Source organism: Nelusetta ayraudi, unplaced genomic scaffold, assembly GCF_046127955.1.
Source record: "Nelusetta ayraudi isolate G7.1 ecotype Tasmania unplaced genomic scaffold, CSIRO-AGI_Nayr_v1 ptg000127l, whole genome shotgun sequence".
In the NCBI taxonomy this organism is placed as follows: Eukaryota; Metazoa; Chordata; class Actinopteri; order Tetraodontiformes; family Monacanthidae; genus Nelusetta; species Nelusetta ayraudi.
The window spans coordinates 63,392-84,148 of record NW_027466177.1 but is presented as its reverse complement, the minus strand read 5'-3'; the positions used below and the strand labels follow the sequence as shown (position 1 = coordinate 84,148).

Genomic DNA, 20,757 nt, shown 5'->3' with positions numbered 1-20,757 from the left:
TTCCACCAGAGTCCACTACCCAACTGCTATAACTGACAGTCATCAAATGTACACAAAGATATTGTCAGTGATTAAATTTTTACATAAAACAAACTACGCGAATCCCTCTCCGTTTTAGTTTACCTGCTACAATATGTGTATGTCTTGGCAGTGTTTTCCCCCAAACAGACACAGAAGAAGCAGGCAATGATTTGCATGACAGAAAGGCAACTTGCAATTCTGCTTAATAATATTTGCTGATAATAAATTCGGAGAGCAGAGAGAGCAGTGTTTAGGCTACCTGAGCAATGTTAGTGCAGTCCACTTTCACGGTTCCTCCTGACCTCTCGTCAAACTCTCAGTCCAAACAATGACACGAGGGGGAGGCGTGGCTCCTGCGCAAACGACGTAAGGCTCGATAGCCATACGCAACTTGCGTAGTGCGCTACGACGGTTGCTCTGGGTTGTTTTTTCATGCCATACACAGTTGCTGCACTGAGGAAACAGTTTATTAAAACACTGTAAAACTGAACGTAACATAACATTCAATGTATCTCAAAAAAATGTAACACGGTTTTCAAAAACGCTCGCTCACGACATTTTACGGCAGGCACACAGCGCACGAACTGCCCATGGCTCCACTGGGATTTGTAGTTTTTCTAAAGAAATGACACGCAGTTCCTCTGTGCCTGCTATATAACCCCAATTCTACTGTCATTTGCTTTAATAAAGCCCCCACACAGTGCTGAAGGTGCTATTGGCTCACTGCTTGCCAACAACAGGTCAGAAAACCCAGTCCGCCGCGACCCGCTAGCATGTGATGTAATTTGTGAGTAGGTCAGCCGGCGGAAGAGCAGGGTAAACCCGCCTTGAACCGCATTATCTTGGCCGGGCGCACTTAACTCCCTGATAAAGTGCACCCGATTCTAGACAAGAGCTGAGAAGGCAGCCGGAAACATGTCTCGAGTGGTCGTTGCTCGTCTTTACGCTGCCGTCTCTCGGCACGCCGCGGCCAGATCGGCGGTGCAGCCCAGGAGGATCCCTGTATTCATCCGCGCCCTAGCTACAACTCAAGGTACCGGTTCTGTTTGTTCACTGTCTCTCTTAATTATCTGGACGTGTTTGTCTCGTGTCGCAGGCAGCAAACAGCTCCACTAAGTGCGCACAATGCGCCTCCACGGTGCGCCACTTACAACAGTCAAGTAGCAACGCAGTAAACAGGCTATTACATAATGTTGGAAATGTTGATAAAGACAAGCATGCAGTTTTGTCTCTATGACGCAAGTAAATTGAAATATGTCAAAGCTATTGAGTGGTCTTCATGCAATTATGTAACAGTATAAATAAAATCATTCAGTGACCCAATACTCGAAAGTGTTGAAATATTAAGTATCCGTTGTCTATTAGTTCATCATGAATCTTGTCATCAGCACACTGTATGGACAAACCACAAAGTTTTTTTTTTTTTTTTTTTTTACTGATCTTATCTCAAGCAACTGCTATGGAATATTGCTTCAACAAGTTCGCAAAGACACTGGGGCAAAGTTTACACTTCATCTGACCGAGATCCAAAGAGCCGCTCGTTGCAAGACAGACAGACAGGTCTAAAGTCCATATGTATTTATGATTTACACGAGAGGCTAAGACCATCCAAACATCTCAACGTGTAATCAAGCTTTAATTTAAGTCTTGCCATTTTGACTGTTCATGTTCTGAACAGTACGTGGGCGGCCCTAATTAATTGTTACCTCTGACGTCCGCAGGCTTGCAGTCTCTCACCCGCTATGATGAAACCACAGACTGGCAGAAGAAGCTGACGCCAGAGCAATATGTAGTCACCCGAGAGAAAGGGACGGAGCTGGTGAGACTTCTGTTGCAAAAACACAGACACCCCTGTCTAGTTAACGAACCAGAATTTTGTTAACCTACCAGACTGATGGAGATATGAACTCAGAAACCTGATGATACATGTTTATTATGACTTTCAATGTACCCCCCCGGCCCCCTCCTGACATTGTGGGTTTTTTCAGCCCTTCAGTGGGATCTACCTTCACCATTCGGAAGTGGGGATGTACCACTGTGTCTGCTGTGAAGCTCCACTTTTCAGGTATCAGTGGGGAAAAAGTCAATAATTCTCAACTCCGTCCTGAATGCAAGACTTGACGTGTAAGGGATGTGTGTCTGCTCTTAGTTCAGAGTCAAAGTACGACTCCGGGACAGGCTGGCCGTCATTCAAAGAGGCTCATGGGACATGGGAGCAGAATGAAAGCCACACCTCCATTATTCGTCGCCCTGACAACAGCCTTGGTTGTGCGGGGACAGAGGTCCTCTGTAAAAATGTAGGTCCTGCCGAGCTTGAACCGTCAGACAAAGTTCATGTTTGCTTTGCTCGCGTTGAAGTGTCTCCATGATAAAACCACTAGTGGTAACTTTTTCAATTGTCTTTGCCATATTGTTCCCAACTTTTTTTTTTCTTCAGTGTATGTTATTTTGGTGTAATGATTTTTCTTGTATGTGTCTTGACAGTGTGACGCCCACCTGGGTCACGTGTTTGATGATGGACCAGAGCCAACGGGCCAGCGGTTCTGTATCAACAGTGTGGCCCTCACATTTAAAGGCAGAGAAAAGTACAAGCCTGACAACCAGGAGGAATATTAATCACTTTTTACACACTCTTTTTCTGTATGCTATGAAATTGACATTTGAAAAAAATAAATAAATAAATCTGAGTTTTCAAATCCAGCTTTTGAAGTTGATCAGTTGCAGTAAATGTAAAGTTTGAATAAAACAATTTTCCTTAAATTTCACAGTGTTTGATTCACTATTTTGTCAGTGTGCTATATGCTGAAAATGGTTTAAAAAAAAAAAAAAACTCAACTCAAACTGTCTGATATCATAATGTAAAGTTCGGTGATTGTGTACATAAATGCACCATGTGTTCCACTGTATTCTTCTCCTGATGACAATTGAGTCTATAACAAGCCAGGCTGCCCTCTGTGGTTCAGATGTGCACACTGCACTGCTGCACCTCATTCTGCCAGTAAACCCAGTTAATATTAAACATCACCAGCCAACCTATGTCTCAACTGTTTGTCTCATGGATTCTGTCTTTTTGTGCAATTCCTGCAGTCCATATTGGAGATTGAGTAAAGCAGACAGGACCAGCTGAGAGCAGACAGACGGGGGGGGAAAAAAGGCTGATACAGCAGTGTAGACATAGTGAGGTGGAAAAGAGGTTAGACACGAGAACATTTCAATTCCATTTGAACCAGTCTCTCAATATCCAAAGGATGGCTGCAGCGTGGTGCCGTATACTGGTCGTAGTGGTTTTGTTGATGTCTCTGTTGGGTTCCACTGCGGCAGTAGGGGGGGCCGTCAGCCGGCCGCGACCCCAAAGACGACCGCCCAAGAAGCCAAAAGTCGAGCCCATCGACGTGACCCCACCAGCACCGGACATAGACATCCAGCAGGTAAGAAACTGGAGACGTAGGCAGAAAAGTTCAACTCCATGCGCTTTATCTTGATTTAAGTTTTCTTTTCCCACAATGTGAGTCGTCACTTTCTATCAAGCCACAGAGTCAGATAATTTGATTGAAATGTGCTCAGTATTCTGGTGAATAGACTGAAAAGTTCAAGTTCACCAAAATAAACAGAACGTTTACTTTTGCTGAACGATGGAAGCCCTCCATGATGAGGACAGGACAACAAACAAATCACGGTGACCTTATGTGTTACTTTGTGTTGCTCAATTAAAAAAATCTGCATTTGATGATGACAATGACGCAGAAGCTTTTTTTTTAACAATCTATGAAAATATAATTGTCTCTCATCAGAACCTGAAGTATCTCCTCCATTAAAGATTTTTGTTTATTAAGGTTTTAAAAGTGCATTGATTTTTTTGTTATTTGTTTGCTGATGAGTCAATATGTTGACTCCACACTGGATGCATCTGGTACTGTACGTATTAATCTGTAAAACACTTGGTTGAAAAGAGAGCAACTCAGGTGCATGTTTCTGTTTTTTATTGTTTAATATCTAATTAAGTTACATTTAACTGTGCCTCAATCTGGAACTTGACAGAAGAGGCCTTTAATTTGAATCCTGTATGTGTTTCAGATGATGGGGACGTGGTACCTGTTGATCACTGCCTCCAAATGCCCTTACTTGATAAAACATGGAACCAAAGTGGAACCAACAGTCATGACCCTGACAGCTTCCTCCACCTCTGATTCAACTATTTCTGTTAGCACGAAAACACGACAGTAAGTGCCGCCGACCTCACTGGAGTCTGCAGTACCTTCATTCATCAGCAGAGGGAGCACTTTTTTCCTTCCCAAAACCGACTTGATGGCCTTTGACCCTATTTGATTTGCTAGACCTATTTGCTATGCCTTGACACTCTGATACAAAAATAAGCAAAGTTCTCACTCTTTCAGAGTTCACTGACACGGCAAACATATTGATAAAAAAAAAAAAAAAGAAGAGGGAAAGAGACTTTTGCATTGTATGGCACTGAAGATACACATGGCCTGGTGTCCTGAGTTTTCACCGGTTTATAAAACTGAGTATGGCCAGATTTGGCTAAATATTCTAGTGCACTATGACAAAAAAAATGTACATTGGTCCTCAGTAACCACCAGTGTTGGGAGATACAACAGGTCTACACCATGTCAGAGACTCCTGGAAGGATGACACTGAAAGGTCAGTGGTGTATTATGTTGAACATCCAATGTGCATTTCCCCGTCTGTTTGTCCACTCACCCTGCCTGCCGCGTAGGAGCTCGTCCTGAGCAGAACACCGAGATTGTGATCGGGGAGACTGACTACACGTCATATGCGGTCCTCTACTACCAGAAGAGGGGGAAAATGACCATAAAGCTCTATGGTGGGCTACTCGTGCATGCAGCACACATTTTCAATTGATTGTGAACGGACTGTGGTGAACACACTGTATCACCAAAACAGTATTTATTTATTTTTTTTTCTATTTGGTTCTATGTTCTGTGTGCAGTCCGGTCTGTCGGCGAGCTGTCAGAACCTGTGCTGAGCAAGTTTGAGCAGCTATCCGAGAGACAAAATGTGGGCCTGGCCTACCTCTTCTCCTTCCCCACCTACAGTATGTCCAAGTCCACCCAAAATACTTAAACGAGATAGGCAATGATTCCCATCACACCACATCTTTTATTCTTGCAGGCCACTGCGGTGACGTGGACAGAAATCATGTGATCAGTAAGTAACCCGAGCTGTCTCTCGCTTGAAAGAAAGGAAAACTAAGACCGGCGATGAATTAGTAAATCTTCCACATTTATGCAGGTGACATTTCCCTTTATAATATATAATCTTATTATTAGAGAGACACTGCTTTTCCCAACAACCTAACATTGTCTAATAGTTATCTCTCTGTATGTTAATCTGACATTATTTGTATCATCTTTGTTTTTCAGACTGTGTGCCCACTTGCTGAGTTGGGAGGAAGCCATGGAGTCGGTGACGGCGGCCCAGACAGTGTCAATGTTCAGATCTGTGTTTCAAACTGCGCTTGCAGCTAAACGTGAATAAAAAGAACAAAAACCAGATAAATGTCACAGGTTACTCGTTAAAAACTTCTTGACATGACAACTCGGTGCCTCTCCTGCACCAAACATGAAGTGACGTTTTCATTTTCATTAAATGCACTCGTAACTTACTGACCAATATATGCTTTTCACCGGAGGCTGATGCTGTTTAGAATCCTATTGTTTGCATAGAAGCTTTTTTTCCCTTGAAAAGAGTGGAATGGGGGGATTGTTTCAGACCGCTCCGCTGTAAACAACGGGTTACCCTGCTGTTCTTCAGTGCTGCGTGGTAGATTGTTTCCCTTGAGGGGTAGAGGGAAAGGGCTTGGGGGGTTGTTTTTAAGCTGCTCCGCTGTAAACAGAGGGTTAATTAACCCGCTGTTCTTTAGTGCAGCTTTTGTTTCCAATTGAGGAGTAGACGGAGGACTTGGGGAGGGGGACGGGTTGTTTCAGAAGGCTTCTCCAGCTGCTTTTGAGATTAGGGCCCACATTTGGAAGCGCTGTGATTCCTGTCGAAATGACTTCAACATTAGCACTTGAAAAGAATTAGTGCTCGGGCTCTTTCTTGAAGTGCCTCTGACTCCCGCGGTGATCACATTTGACTCTGAATAAAGACCCAAGCGGCGAGGCGGACCCGGCTGCACCCTCTCAACCCCACTTTTTTTAATTACATAACACAAATGCATAACAAATGTTATGAAAGCTCACATCTGTTACCAAAGAGAGTGAGATTCCAAAAACCCTCCGAGTCGCCTGGCCTGTTGGAACGTGCAGGGGACGTGTTGCCAGTTTAGGCCCAGAAGGGTGAGAAGGTTTAAGTTACCAAATGTGCAAACTTGTGTTTTCAAGTCTGCGTTGCACGTGTGAGCGTTTCATAACTCACCTAATGAAAGTCGGGGCCCTGCCGTCTCTCTCTCTCTCTCTCTCTCTCTCTCTCTCTCTCTCAGGGAAGTGTCAAACGGTCAGCCAATCGGTGCATTGCTCAATGCCTGGTGATTGTGAAATAGGTGCAGAATTTGTGAAGTAGTACATTTTCGTTGATCAAAAGTACCTTGACACCAATGTCCCTGATGCATGCGGAGACTGATGTGCCTTCACATCGGTCAAACTGGTTTATCATAATTGCTGTCTCTAAACACAGTGTTTACCAGGCTCGATTTTTGTTTTTTTCCGGGCCAGTCAATTTAATGTCACATGCGTACGGATCGAAGCCAATGCGTGTTTTCATTCTGGCTGAGGTGAGAGTTTGAACGGGGAGGAGGGCGGAAAGTTACACAAGAAGGAGGAGGCGCAGGAGGGAGGAAAGACAAGGATGGGGGGGCAGGGGGGGGGGGCAGAGTGGGATAAAAAGCGCTCTCCCTCTGCCTTCCACCCCTCACTCCTTCTTCTTCCAACGCCGCGAGGAACACACCGATGAAGATGCTGGCCGCCCTGTTGCTCTCGCTGGCCCTCTGCGCCTCCGCCGTGCCCATCCAGGATTTTGACGTGGAGAAGGTACGAGACGAGCTTCCTGATGTTTGACTGAACGACAGACTAGGCTGCAAAGCTTGAACACTGACCAAAGGCCGCAGCAAGTTCACACGACGGCACCGTCCCTCTGGTTTATTTCAGATGGCAGGCAAGTGGTACCTGGTCGGCTTCGCCAGCGACGCCGCATGGTTCGTGGGCAAAAAGTCCGAGATGAAGATGGGCACGGTCATCATGACCCCGACCGCCGAGGGCAACCTGAACTTCTCCCTCGCCTCGGCGACGTGAGTGGCAAACGGAGGTAAACGCAACTCGACCCCAATTCTCACTGTTGGCAATAATGTGTGACGTTTCACCCAACCTGCAGGACGACAGGATGCTGGTCCGCGTCGCACGCTGCCAAGAAAACTGAGACCCCCGGGCGCTTCGTGTACACCAGTCAGGGTGAGTAAAGCCACGCACGTGCGCCACATCTGACGGCTTGTTGCGACGCATCGATTGATTTTCCTTCCGCGCTTCCGACAGTGTGGCAGGACGAAAACGACATGTCGATCGTCGAAGCCGTGTTCGACAGCTTCGCTCTCGTGCACACCGTCAAGACCAAGCCCACCGGCATCCAGACCGTCAACAACCTGTACAGTAAGTGCACCTTGAGAGACCCGTCACGGGATTGTATGTCGATTGTCTGTCGCTCGCTCGCTCGCTCGCCCGCCCGCCTCACGCACGCGCCTCCGCTCTGCTCCGCCCGCAGCGCGCAGCCCCGAGCACAACGCCGAGCTGCAGGCCAAGTTCAGGCAGTACTCCTTGAGCACCGGCGTGGATCCGGCAAACATCGTCTTCTTGGAGATGGCGGACAGTAAGTCATTGTCAAATGGGAATTAATGCATTTTTCCCCGCCCCCCTGACGTTTGCTCACGTGCCTCCTCTCCTGCTGTGTCCCGACAGTGGAGTGTTCCCACGAGTGAAGAGTCTCCGGTGATGATGATGCTGATGATGATGGTGGAAGTGGTGGGGAGGTCGGTCCTTATCGTCCCTTCTCACGGTGAAGAGAAGAAAGCAAATCGCACCAAAAGCCTCTGCGGCAAGAGGACTGTCCCATGTTGTTATTGCAGTTTGCTCCCCGCGACGACAGCGCCGCCTGCGGCGTCACCCGGCGTCAGGTTACGCGATCGCGAATGCTGCTTTTACTTTTCATACTGCCGACTGCCTTTAAACGTATCTTGTCTCTTGTTGTTGAAATGATGAATGACAATAAAAAAAAATAAAAAAAAAATAACATGACACAAGAAGTGCGCGTTTCAGTGTTATTTTTCATGATCAACACGGCGAGAGAAGCTGAATTGCTGACAGCGAAATAAAACACTTTTCCACTGACTTTTCTAAAATGCGAAAACAAAGTAATCACCCGCACCATCACCTTCATTTGAATCGTTATTGTATTCGTATTGTGTTCTAAAGTGATTAAAACATTTTTTTTAGTGTTTAGTCTTTTTGTACTTTTTGCAAAGATGTTAGATTTGGCATGGCATCATTCTTATCCTAATTCACATATTTATATAACAACAAATATGTGTCAGTAGGACATTTAACAATGCATGTGAGGTGAATTGGAATCTCAATTTTGTCCATAAGTGTGTGTGTGTGTGTGTGTGTGAGAGTGCAAATGGTTGTTGTCTCTGTGTGGCCCTGTGATGAACTGGCCACAAAGGTGTCATCCTGCCTTCCTCTATGCCATCTGGGGAGAGGCTCCAGCAGACCCCCGTGACCCTGAGCTCAGGAAGAAGCATCGGAAATGGATGGATGGATGGATGGATGACGGATGGATGGAAACTGTTGGGAATCAGAAAGAGGTCGACAGAAAGGATTAAGACATTTGGTGTAGGAGCAGAAAAAAAAAAAATAGTCAGACATGAAAGATCAAACACCCTTTATTGAACTGCAAAGAACTAAAGGAAATGCCAAAGTAATAATTTTGACTGTTGGGGCTGATAATCCATCTCCCTTCAAACCTCATCACAAGTGTGTGTGAGAATCTGCGCGCGCAGAAATTGATTTAACCGTTGGCCTCGATCGACATGATACTGTGATGGAGGAGACTCAACTGTGACGTCCCAAAAAAAAAAACAAAAAAAAAAAAACTAGTCCTGTAACAGAGGGGATGACGGCAGCAGAGTCATCGGATGGACGGACAGACAGACAAACAAAATAGCAAACTCACAATAGACATAACAAAGTTGGCCGCTGGTTTTAAACTGGAAAATATCACTCTGCAAAACACAATGGTATGTCAAACAGTTAGAAAAAGAAAAATACACACTGTACTGGACAACGGTGGCACTGTTAGATAAGCTCAGTCGCGTGTTGGCAAAGCAGCACCCTCAACTCTTCCGAATGAACAGACGGCCTTCACTCAAGCTCCGTTAGACATGCGTGTTTGGCGCGCGCTCGCGCGTGTGTGTGTGTGTGCATAGGTAGGAAAACCATTTGCAAAGACTTGTCCATCGCGGCTGCCGCCTGGTGAGTTTGTGCAGGGAGGACGCAGAGAGCCGGAGACGTCATGCACTATTATTTTTTTCAAATGGACGATCCTGTGAACTGTGAATGCAGCTATGCTGAAAAGCATCGCATGAACTAATTATGAAAAGTACAAAAAAAAAAACAAAAAAAAAAAACACCCAGATGAACACCTTGAGTAAGAATGGGAGGCGTCAGGCCAATTTGCGCCAGCTAGCCCGGGACAAGGCCGCTTGGCTCGACACCTAGAAGGCACGAGGGATGGGCGAGCGCTGCGCCGTGACCCCCCTCCCCCCCTCCCCCCAGGCCGCAAACCCATCTCCAGCATGGACGCCGCGTGCTTCTTGTCACCGTTCGTCTCTGTGCCGCTTTGCCAAAATGTTGTGCATGAAATGTGGATGCAAAATTAGCTCTCTGTCGAGCGCTCCCGCTGGAACCGCCTCGCCTTTTTTTTTTTTTCCTTCTTTTTCTTTTTCCAATCGTGGCACCGTTTCCTCGCCCGCTGTAAACACACGAGCGCGATGGTCGGTCTAAGCTGCAGGATTAAGTCCAGGTTTTCTTTAACCACCCCAAAGTGAAATGTCATGGAAATACCCGGGCTGGCAGGTCAGCGGTGTAAGACTCGAGTGTTTGGCAAACAAATCTGGCGGAGTAAAGGCATCCGGTTTGACCAACACCAAGTGGAAAAAGAAAGCTGCTAAAACTGAACCGGTCGACTAATGTTAATTCTTCTTTGCCTTCCACCAGTGAAGGACAGTCCCATACAATCAATGTCATGGAATTTGAAACGTACAAAAGAACATAATTCATAACATATACTGTATAATGCAGTTTGACAGATAGACAACATCGCTGTAATATAGATCTGAATTTCCTCCTTAGTTAGCATAGGCGTTCTCCCTCTGGATAAATTATCTGGTGGGGGGTCGGGGGGGTGGGTAATAGGGTAAAAGTAAAATCTTGTACTTACAAAAAGTCACTTTTGGCATCCGCACTCAACTCTACATTGACAACAACACGGCAGAGGTGGCGCCACCGCTTGACACAAAATGGTTTAAGTGCAACTGTTGCCTGGAAACGAAAGCGGAGGGGTGGGGGGTGGGGGGGGGGGGACAAAAAGCGATACGATTTTGTGATATGAGATCTCTCTGTCTGGAGGAAACTGAATGCAGCTGGGAATGGCAACAAATCTGAGCTATCGCGCACCCACCCCCCTCTCCCCCCGCCACCCCCAGTAACTATTATTATTTGTCATATACAGTATTCAAAGGACTCCTGAAAAACTCTCAAGCACGATACAAAGAAGGACAAGCCGGTTAGTATACATGTACAGTCCCTTGGAGCGGTCGTCCACCATGTTGTAGTCCCTCCTCCCTCGTGGATACTCTTGATATATTTATATTTTTATATGTATATATATATATATATATGTATATATATATATATATTATATAAAACAAAGAAAAGAAAAAAAAAGTTGTTTTTTTTCTCTGTACACATCTTCCTAATGTCTCTGTCCCTCCGCAGGAGATCATTGTCCATCTCTCCTCTTATTGGTCGTGGAGGTAAAACACCCGCCGCCTGCGTTGGCGGCCCGGGCGGCGCTTCTCCGTTCTCTCTTGCGTCCGAGAGCGGCCGCTTCCTGTTAGATGAACCACTCCTTCTTTGATTCGTCGATGGTCTCCGGGTTGTCGGTGCCGATGATGGCCGTGTCCGCCGACTCGCCGGCCGACTCGCCGCCGCCACCGCCGCCGCCGCCTTTGGCCTCGTTGGTGTGGTAGGTGCCCTTGTGGCGGAACATGTAGCGGATGAGGAACACCAGAGTGCACAGGATGGTGAAGATCACCACCGCGATGATGCCTGCAAATGGCAATGAGAAAAGTCAAAGGCAACATTTTTAACGCCCAGGTCTCAGACAATTCAGAGTGTATGAATTGATTTGGTCGCTTATTATGATTTTTCTAAATACAGACTCTCAGTGGGTGCTTGTGTTACCTCCGATGATTGCAGAGTCTCTGTTGACTCCATCGGGAATCACCCTCTCCTCGTTTAAGGGGAACTCTGCATCTGAGGACAAAAAGCGAAGCTTCACAGTCACGCACGGCAACTTCACATCCAGAACATTTCACTGCAGAAAAAAACAACAACAACAACCAACTTGAAAAGAGTATGACACATTCTTGCTGCTTTTGTAACTCAAAGGTGAAAGCAGAACACGGTGTGGGAGGATGGACGTGCTCCTGGTCACTCTTTGATCGCAGAGGGACGGATGAAATGCGCTCGGCATCCTACGGGGGTGATTTATGGAGTCTGTTTCATGTGTTGCTGCACTGTTCAATGCGTCTCACGGGAGAGAGCTGCCGAGCGGCGAAAGGCTTTAGAATCGGCTGCTGCACACTTCAACTTCAGCGGCAATCGTCTAATTGTCTAATTGTTGCTATTCGCGCTGAGACGGCAGAAAGAGCGGATGGACAAAGGTCACAGCTCTGTCATTAGAAGCTGCAGGATTTGATGAATTCTTGTTGGCAAACGCGCAGCTGGGCTAACGGGCATTATCGGGCTGAGGCGAAGCCGAGCTGACACGAGCGCGCCCGCCCACGAGCACCCTGGGATGAGCTCTCGGCTATTTATGCCGTCTGACTGTCCTGCAGGGGAGTCAAGAGACGAATATCTCTCCATCCATCCATCCATCCATCCATCCATCCATCCATCATCCACTCCCGCAGCTCTCTGAGTCCGAGCTCCCGCTAAAATCGTCTTGGCTCCTCCTGACCTGTGTTGTCCAGATGCCAGGGGTCCGTCGCGGCCGACATTGGTGGGATGGTGAGAGGCGACGCCCCGCAGTTGGACTCGACCAGTTTGCCCTGGTAGGACACCTGCTGGGGAGACGCGGGCGTTCGGTCGGGCTGCGCGGCCGTCGGCGAGACCAGGGCCTGCGCGGAGCTCCTCAGCGCCGACTTGAGGGGGGCGACGCCGTTGAACTGGACGCGCGACAGGCAGCCGATGAAGCCTGGAGTGTTGTAGCGCTCGATGAGCACTGGGTCCACGTTGCCAGTTTCTGGACGGAGACACAGGGCAGGGTGCGAGTCAGACTCTGACCCAATGTCAGCCTTTTAACTGCATTTCTTTCAAGGCAGAAATCACAAATAAACGCATTACAACATGGACATAATAATATGCAGAGGAAGTGGGGCAACAAACGGTGGAGGATAAACAAGAGGTTTCCCAGGCAACTTGGAGAAGCCGATGGATGAAAAGTCTAAAGAAATTAAGTTTGCCCAGTAGAAGTTATTCTTCCAGTTGTGCTCTTATATGGCCATGTTTCAAGCTGTCTCAGAGTGGTAACTATACAGTGCTAATTCAGGCTAATTGAGGATGCAAACACACCGACCAGGTGCACACAGTTCATAGGAACACACCGAGAAGCAGGCCTTATTTTCGGGCCCCGAATAGAGAACGGACAGGCCGCCAGTGTAAATACATTTGGAGACAGTAATGAGTCCCCACCGCCGAAGCAGGATGACTAATGAAGAGATAAAAAAAGAAAGGAGGCTGGAAGAGGAGGAGCACCACAGTGACAACGGGCACCAACGTCGAATGGGGAGGAGGCGATAAATCAATGGCGCTGCTGTCGCAGATCCTCCCCTCTTTCTATTTACTCCGCACATTGAAGGCTGACTTTGGCCGTTTTGTTCAGATCTGTCCAACAGAGGGAAGTCAAGGCGGTGAAGGCCATTTTCCCTCGTGGATTAAAAAATTGCTTTGTTGTTCAGAGGAATTAGTGAAACAGCGATGCAGACAAAAGAAGTCAAAGGTGGACTTTTCCGTATTTTTGCAGCGTTCACAGTCAGAATTGCGAGAAATATTATAGTTAGGAAGCGGCTCTTGTATTATAGGAAGCCTTTAAAAAGTTGTTTCAAAATGAAAGCAATTAAAAATATATATTTCTCCATGCCTCTACTCCGTACCTTAAACACCTCGACTGACTCTGTGTGCAGTGAGCCGGGTCTAATTTTTTCCCCCTCCACGCATGGCTGCTCTGCCGCTGCCCATCTGCTGTGCCACACCCAGCACGAACTGCTGTTTCGGGCAATCCAGCAGCAAAAACAAGGGAAAAAAAAAAAACCCGCAGAAAAAGCACGGCTTGGCAGGAGCACGGCTGCGTGCGGCTTTATTTAATGAATCACGTTATCACAGATGATGGCGGGTCGGAGCATCTGGACGCGGCCCATAATGTGATTCTCCCTCTTTATTCCATTTGGACGGGTCCAAAACAGGAGTGCGAGCGAGCCTGCGTGTTTGCACGCTATTGATTGTGCTTCCAGGAACGGGGCGCCACTTCGCCCTCGTCTCGAAATGTTTGTCGTCTGACTGACGCTTTGCTGAAATGTGCTCGTGTGTTTGCGTGCACGCCGGCTGCGTTGCTAAAGATTCAGGACGAGCCGCAGTGTCGCGGGACGCGACGGCGTTTCCGTCTCTCCAGGAACAGAAACATACGCTGCCAAACTCTTCTCACCGTGAGCACGTGAACAAATCAGAATTTGTGTATGTGGGGGGGTCCACAGAGACAGAAATGCGTGCGTGCAAGCACAAGGTAAGAGAAAGGGGAGCTTCACCGCACTATTGCGACCACAGTTGGTGAGCAGAATACTGATAAAGGTCTCGTGAATATGGAACATGAATATGAATTGGAGCTCCCGCGACCAACGCGAGGGCGGAGCATGTGTTGATCGCCGCATACTAATAAGTTGGGCGCCGCGGAGCATAACAATCAGCACACGATCGCGGTGGGGAGGACACGGCCAATGAGAGACCTCTTTATTCAGCCTGTTGGCTGTTGAAGAATCACAATAGTTGAAATATGAATTTTGACTGTGGGCTGGGCTGGAAGGACGAAAAGGCCTCAGCAGCCTTGCACGTGGGTGCACATTAGGCAAACATTAGCAGAGCATTGCTGTGTGGTGCAGCACAGAAATTCAGCCAACAGATGAGCAAACCAATGACATCAGCCCGCCGCTGTGGGTCGCCGCACATCAATCAACACCAAAGGTCTTAAACCCTCCGGGGGCCACGTCTGAGGGGAGGACGAATCAATAAAGTGTTTGCGAAACGCACACTTGAGGTGACGGGTCTGAGCCCGCCGGCTGCGATTACGGCCGAGCTAAGTCACTCGGCTTCGGGGGGCGACAAGGTCGGCGTGCTGAATAGGCAAATAGGTCCAGTGTCCACAATGGACACTGGAGGATCTGTGATGTGTGTTTTTTGACATATGGGGAAAGAAGAAGAAGAAGAAGGAGAGAGGGGGCAGGGTGTGGCTGCGCCCCCAAAGAGGCGCTTGTGAGGATGGAGGGTTAAGGTGAGAGACATGTTGGGGGTGTAGGGGGGAGAGGTGTGAGGAGCACCTCCAGCGTGTGGTTGGGGAAGTGACGGGGGTGACAAGCGGGGTCCTGGAGAAGAGAGGGGGCTTTGCAGGGGAGATCAAGCGCAGTTGCCATGGCAACAAATGGATGCTGGTGCGTGGCCCAGAGAGGTACGTGGAGGAGGGGTGGGTGGGTGGGTGAGGGTTGTTGTTAATCAGAATTTGGATGCGGCAGGGGACGCCTCGACACACGGTAATGAATGCTGTTGGCTGCAATTGGAGATTAAACAGGAGACTTTGGTGCATTTCGTGCGCGCTTTTGTGTTTGTTTTCGAGGTCAACGTCCGTGAACGTGCACACAGTGGCAATAAATGAATGAATGATGAATCGGAGCCTTTGAACGATGTTCTTTGCATGCAGCCACGCGGTGAAACACTGCAACAGGCTTTAATTTTATTTATTTATTTTTTTAAAAACAGGCCAGAGGTGCAGGTGGACTGCGGACGCTCGGTTAAAACCTGTAGTTGCACGCAACCCCTCCCTGGCCGAGCGGGACGTGCATGTGTGTCGGCTGCGAGACCGTTAGCCTCGTCTCCAGACAGCCTGGCAAGCCAGGTGGGAGACACGCTGGCAGACCAGCAACAAAAAACAGCTGTTTATTCTGACGAGACGGGGGTCGGGGTGGAGTTAAACGTGTTCCCAATCCGCACCACCGTCATCGCCGGGTAAATCTGGAACATTCATCTTTGCAGCGGCAAATCCATTTAGTGCAGAACAACAGGGACTCGCTCGGTGTGAACGGACGCGAACGCAGACGCGCAGGTGTGGCACGCGACGGAGCGTAGTTACCTCCTGTGCGGTTGGCCTCAGCGCCTCGACGCGGCTCCCCTCCTCCGGTCCCTCTCCTCCGCTCTCCTCTGTCACCGAGACGCGCTCGCGAGCATCCCTCTCTCTCTCTCTCTCTCTCCACCTCCCTCTCTCGCCCGGCCGCTGCAGTGCGGCCCCACCCCCCACTCTGACGCAGCAGCTGGAGAAAACCCGGCTGCAGGAGTCGTGCCCCCCCCCCCACCCACACGTCCTCCCCTCCAGCGTGGATCTGGAGGTGCGTTTGGGTTTGCATGATGTCATAGCAATAGCCGCAAGCCACACAGGTGGTGCATCTGGACAGAAGGGCACCTTGAGATGAGGTGGTGATCCGGAGAGGAAACCAAGGCAGATGTTGTCTAACCTTGATGCTGATAAGAGCGACGGGAGCAAAGGACACAGTAGGAAAAAAATTATCCAAGTCCTGCTGTTTGTGCAAAAACAAATGTGCAAGCATAAAAGCCTGTAAATATTGATCCATGAGTTGAAATGAATATGCTGCGCTGCCGAGTCTGCTCATTACTCTGGCTTGCTTGACTCCACGTGTGCTTCGCACCGCATCGGAAATAGTCCTGATCGGTATTCCATGCAGGATCATGTAGCTGCTCGATGATCCCGATACCATAACATTGTATCCGTAACGAGATCCCGATGCCGACATCCCGATAACCCACCCCAGACTTTCCTTAATGGGCGCTGTGGGCAATACTTGTTTATATTTAGCGGTAAAATAGTAAGTGGATCAGGAGGTCTCATGGAGATAACTTGAAGAACAGGGGGCAAATATTTACTCTAGTGTGTGTGTTTTTTCTTACTTGGATGTAAATCGTAAACAACAGACCTAATCTGGAGGTTGTGTTTTCTTTCCTTCAAATGCATCGCATTTGCAGGAAAGGAGGAAGAGAAAAAAAATCCCACACTGAAATGCACACATCACACGTTTTTGTTTATTTGAGCAGCAATTGGCTTTCCAGCAGAAAAGCAAAAAGATACTGGGGGAAGCTAACAGCCGGAGGCAAATCCAATCTGTTCAGACAGGGTTTCTGAAGACACACGTGAGGGGATTAATGAAAAGTAAAGGGGCCCGAGATCAGAGTTTCGGTCTGCTTCTCATCTCCGTCCGATTCCTTTTCTTAGCAGCCTGCAGGCTGCAGTCGCCTCTCTGGTGATAGCGCGAGCGCAGTGTCGCTATTCCACCAGTGCCCTGCCTTTGGCGGAGGAGCGATTCCCTCCCTCAGACCGATAGACAGACACGGAGATCAGTGGCACCGAGTGTGGCTGCTGCTGCGGCTCATGTATGACTCATCGTCTCCCCGACTATTTCCTGGGGAGGACAGGCGCGTATGCAATACATCAACCCACACACACACACACACACACACACACACACACACACACACACACACACACACACACACACACACGCGCGCGCGCACACACACACACACACACACACACACACACCAAAATAAATGCACTGTTAAGCACTGGTGCAGCTTCCAGTACCTCTGCGCATCGAATGCTGCATCAGACTTCGGTAGTTAAAGTGGCCAACAATGTGCCGGTCCATCACGACGTTGTGAGATCAATAGCACTTAAGCACAATTACCCTTAGCGGCACCGGACCGTACATCCCCTGGCCCTGAACCTGAGATTTCTTCACAATTTTTTTTTTTTTTTTATCAACTCCCTGTGTCTTGGTTTAATGATGTCACTGTGATCTCTGCAGTCAATCTCCTTTTGAGACAACAGCATGCAATGCATCCATAAAATATTCAAACGTTTGAGGAAAACATAGCAAGGTGACAGTAGTGACTTAGTGATAGCACCGTCTACCTGTGAAATACCAGTGTTTTGGCGAGGCATCTACAACTAAGTAATCCACTGCCTAATGCCATGCAGGTCTATGGGGTCAAAAGTCAACTTTGTCCTAGAGACATGGGGCCACTTGCAGGTTCATCGGGATCCCTCAAGACACAGCCACGTCAAATTTGGGGCTTCTAGCCCATGAGGAACCCTGAAACCCTAACCCTAATTCCAGCAGTTAGGGTTAGGCCCTAACCCTAATTCCAGCATTATCGCTAACGTTAATGCCATGCAAGTCTATGGGGTCAAAAGTCAACTTTGTCCTAGAGACATGGGACCACTTGCAGGTTCATCAGGATCCCTCAAGACACAGCCACGTCAAATTTGGGGCTTGTGAAAAAAAGTTTTCCTCCAAGGTGGGGCGTGACAGAGAAAGTTTGAGAACCACTGCATGACTGTAATCAAACTACTTTTTAGTAATGCAGTAATGCAACCGGATTACTCTGGCAAAACTGGTAATTATGTCAGAATTACTTTATCAAGTCATGATTCCATTACTTTTCTGAAATATGTTGCAAGCTAAAAATGTCGTCTTGTCCACAAAACGTCTGAAATTTAGAAAAACAACCGAAATCAACGATGTTGCAGATTGATGATGCAGCCGTGCAAGCAATGTCATGGATATTGGTATGCAATGACGCAAGAACAAAAAAAAAAGAATGGTGGCGGCAAAAGAAAAAACAGCGATTGTGTTTGATAGCTGGAAATACAAACATTATTTCCAGTTCATCTCGACTAAAAGAAAGAATACTGTGGTTCGTTGTACGTTATGTGCAGGAAACAAGACGTTCTCAACTGTTACTGTATCTTTTTTAAACTGAAGTAATTAGTAATTGATTACTTCTAACACAAAGTAGTTAAAGAAGTAATTAGATTACTTTTGAAGGAGTTATTAGTAATCAGTTGTTGGATTACTTTAATGGAGTAATCCTAACGATCCTATCAATACTGAGAAAGACACAAAAGTCTTTATATATAGCGTGTTTTTATGTGATTAAATGTGATTTTTTTTTTATTGTTGAAAAAAAAAGAGAGTCAGCATTCACCTTTTAAAAATTGCACCCTTCAATATCGCACACATTGCTTTTTGTTTTTGCTGCCTCTGTTTTCCAGCTGATTCATCCCATTAACTGGAAGAGAATCAGAGGAGCTGGTCAGAGACGTCGCTGTGATTCTCTCTCTCTCTCTCTCTCTCTCTCTCTCTCTCTGTGTGTGTGACACCAAACACAGCCGTTCTGTCTTGCAAGAGCGGAGGATCTGATATCTGTCTGACTGTGCCTCTTGTCTCGGCGGCCCCGACACGGAAGTGAAGCAGATCAGACGGGATGCGCGGAGACAAACGACAGCTTTTGTTCTGCTCCTTCTCCGTCTCATCCTCCCGTTACCCTCCTTTCTTTCTCCCGATCCTAGCACCTGATTCCCCACACTCAGTCACAGACCGATTGTGTAAGCTGCAAGAGGGAGTTCAGCGTATAAGGAGCTGTACTCGGTTTGTCATACAACACGGCTGTGTCCTGTGTGCGCCCAAAGCTAATGTTTTGCTTTAGCCGGGTAAGGAACTGATGGATGGTGTGTGTGTGAATGATTGTAGAAGCGTGTGCAAGCTCAAGGTTGTAATCCCCGCAGGAACAGTGTTGTGTGCAGCAGTCGATAAGTGGAGCTGGTAAGTGAAGTCAGCCGTCATTTCAACCTGACCGACTTTCTCAGCACTTAGGGTCAAGGACAAAAAAACCATGAGAGGAACATAAATGAGAGAGAGAAAAAAAAGAAGGAGATGGGATGCGACTTATAAGCAGCAGAAGGATTCAAAATGTGACGCTAAGGGAGATAAACAGCTGAAACCAGTAGCACGGCAAATTATTATTATCATTATTATTATTATTATTATATTTTCAAGTAAAAATACCAGGCCATAATTTTTGACAGTAGCATGGCAGTTAATGTGTTTTTAAGTCGAAGGAGAATCGGGGTCAGTTTGCTCTTTCACGGTCCTCTGGTGGCCTCTTGTGGCGATAAGGTGGAACTACATTTTCCGAACAGCACAGAAAAAAAAACACGACTATTTTTACTCGAAGGAATTGTACAACTCCTCAAAACGAACAACATGCCATTATAAATGATAAAGTTAAAATCAACTCTATGATAAGAGTTAAAGAAACGGGCTGGATTATTAATTATGACCAAATTTGATTACTTTGGGGCGAAAACACCTGGAATGTTATGGCAGCACGCTTTAGCCTGCAGTTGGAGGATGAACAACCTGGTTTGGATGACAACAAACTCAACCGGCAACAACCAATTACATTCTAATAACTACACCGACAATTTATTATCCCCCAATATCCCATAATTTGCCAACTTCGCGGCTCCAAATTGGATCGTCATTCATTCACAATTAAAGCGGATAGCCGGGAGATAAGATAGAATCCAATTAACCTGAAGACTCTCAGTGACAATTAGACTGAAATATAAGAGTGTAACTGCGGTCAAGAGATAAAATTAAAGCAGGGGCCAGGCTCAATGGGAGAATTGTGATCAAAGCAGGAGTGATACCAGTTTGCACAAAGAGAGACGCTTACCAAATACTTTGCCCAAGAACAGCGACTTGACCAGGTTGAACTGTGTGTCCGAGGCGTCCGGGAGAGTGTAGCTGACCGGAGAGTAGTGGTCCAGCTGAGAGGGCGAGAGACAGACAGACATAGCATAGATTTACACATCTGAAGAGTAATTGTATCTGATAAACTGTCATTTTGTGAAAGAAACAATTTTTACTTCTCCAATCTGAAGCAAAATTTATTTATTTTTGATCAGGAAAAAGCCCGCTTGAGTCGCAGCCCATCCTTTACTTGATTTACTGCAAGGTCAAGATTGCAGCAACACACTAAAGATGAATAGACAGAAGAATAAAACAGCTGATAAAACAGCTCTTTGTGATGCGGGAGCAAGGGCAGGGAGGCCACGCTGACACGTCAACGTGAAGCAAAGCTTCAGTTTCAGCAGCTTTGCTTCAGGCTTTGCAGGGCGGCTGCTTAAAGGGGCGCTCAGACAACTCACTTCACAGTGTTATTGTGTGTTGGATCAATTCACAAGCTGCGTAAATGAAGCAGAAAGCCCATCCTGCTGCACACAAACAGCTCTTGACCGGCCCTTTTG

At 47.3% G+C, this 20,757-nt stretch overlaps 4 protein-coding genes across 5 annotated transcripts in view; 3 read left to right on the top strand and 1 right to left on the bottom strand.

Moving 5' to 3' along the window:
* Positions 1–722: 722 nt before the first annotated feature.
* msrb2 (methionine sulfoxide reductase B2) lies at positions 723–3,163 on the top strand. The gene is made up of 5 exons (XM_076050489.1): positions 723–1,054; positions 1,743–1,840; positions 2,010–2,086; positions 2,171–2,318; positions 2,506–3,163. The coding sequence occupies exons 1-5, from the start codon at positions 937–939 to the stop codon at positions 2,635–2,637; spliced, it is 573 nt and encodes a 190-aa protein (XP_075906604.1). The 5' UTR covers positions 723–936; the 3' UTR covers positions 2,638–3,163.
* c8g (complement component 8, gamma polypeptide) lies at positions 3,117–5,559 on the top strand. The gene is made up of 7 exons (XM_076050487.1): positions 3,117–3,449; positions 4,096–4,241; positions 4,610–4,680; positions 4,757–4,864; positions 4,991–5,095; positions 5,173–5,208; positions 5,424–5,559. The coding sequence occupies exons 1-7, from the start codon at positions 3,270–3,272 to the stop codon at positions 5,441–5,443; spliced, it is 666 nt and encodes a 221-aa protein (XP_075906602.1). The 5' UTR covers positions 3,117–3,269; the 3' UTR covers positions 5,444–5,559.
* A 1,309-nt stretch (positions 5,560–6,868) lies between these two features.
* Positions 6,869–8,482, top strand: LOC142904384 (lipocalin-like). The gene is made up of 6 exons (XM_076050461.1): positions 6,869–7,028; positions 7,146–7,285; positions 7,369–7,445; positions 7,527–7,640; positions 7,753–7,857; positions 7,947–8,482. Exons 1-6 carry the CDS (start codon positions 6,948–6,950, stop codon positions 7,964–7,966), a joined length of 537 nt encoding a protein of 178 aa, XP_075906576.1. The 5' UTR covers positions 6,869–6,947; the 3' UTR covers positions 7,967–8,482.
* Positions 8,483–10,962: 2,480 nt separating this feature from the next.
* LOC142904358 (contactin-associated protein-like 2) overlaps positions 10,963–20,757 on the bottom strand; it is a 29,847-nt gene continuing 20,052 nt past the window's right edge. For both annotated transcript variants that reach the window (XM_076050417.1, XM_076050418.1), the window contains 4 exons: positions 20,184–20,277; positions 12,289–12,573; positions 11,511–11,582; positions 10,963–11,375 (listed from right to left, as the gene is read on the bottom strand). In XM_076050417.1, coding sequence (XP_075906532.1) covers positions 11,161–11,375; positions 11,511–11,582; positions 12,289–12,573; positions 20,184–20,277 — 666 coding nt within the window. In that variant the 3' untranslated portion in view covers positions 10,963–11,160. The remainder of the gene's footprint in view (positions 11,376–11,510; positions 11,583–12,288; positions 12,574–20,183; positions 20,278–20,757) is intronic.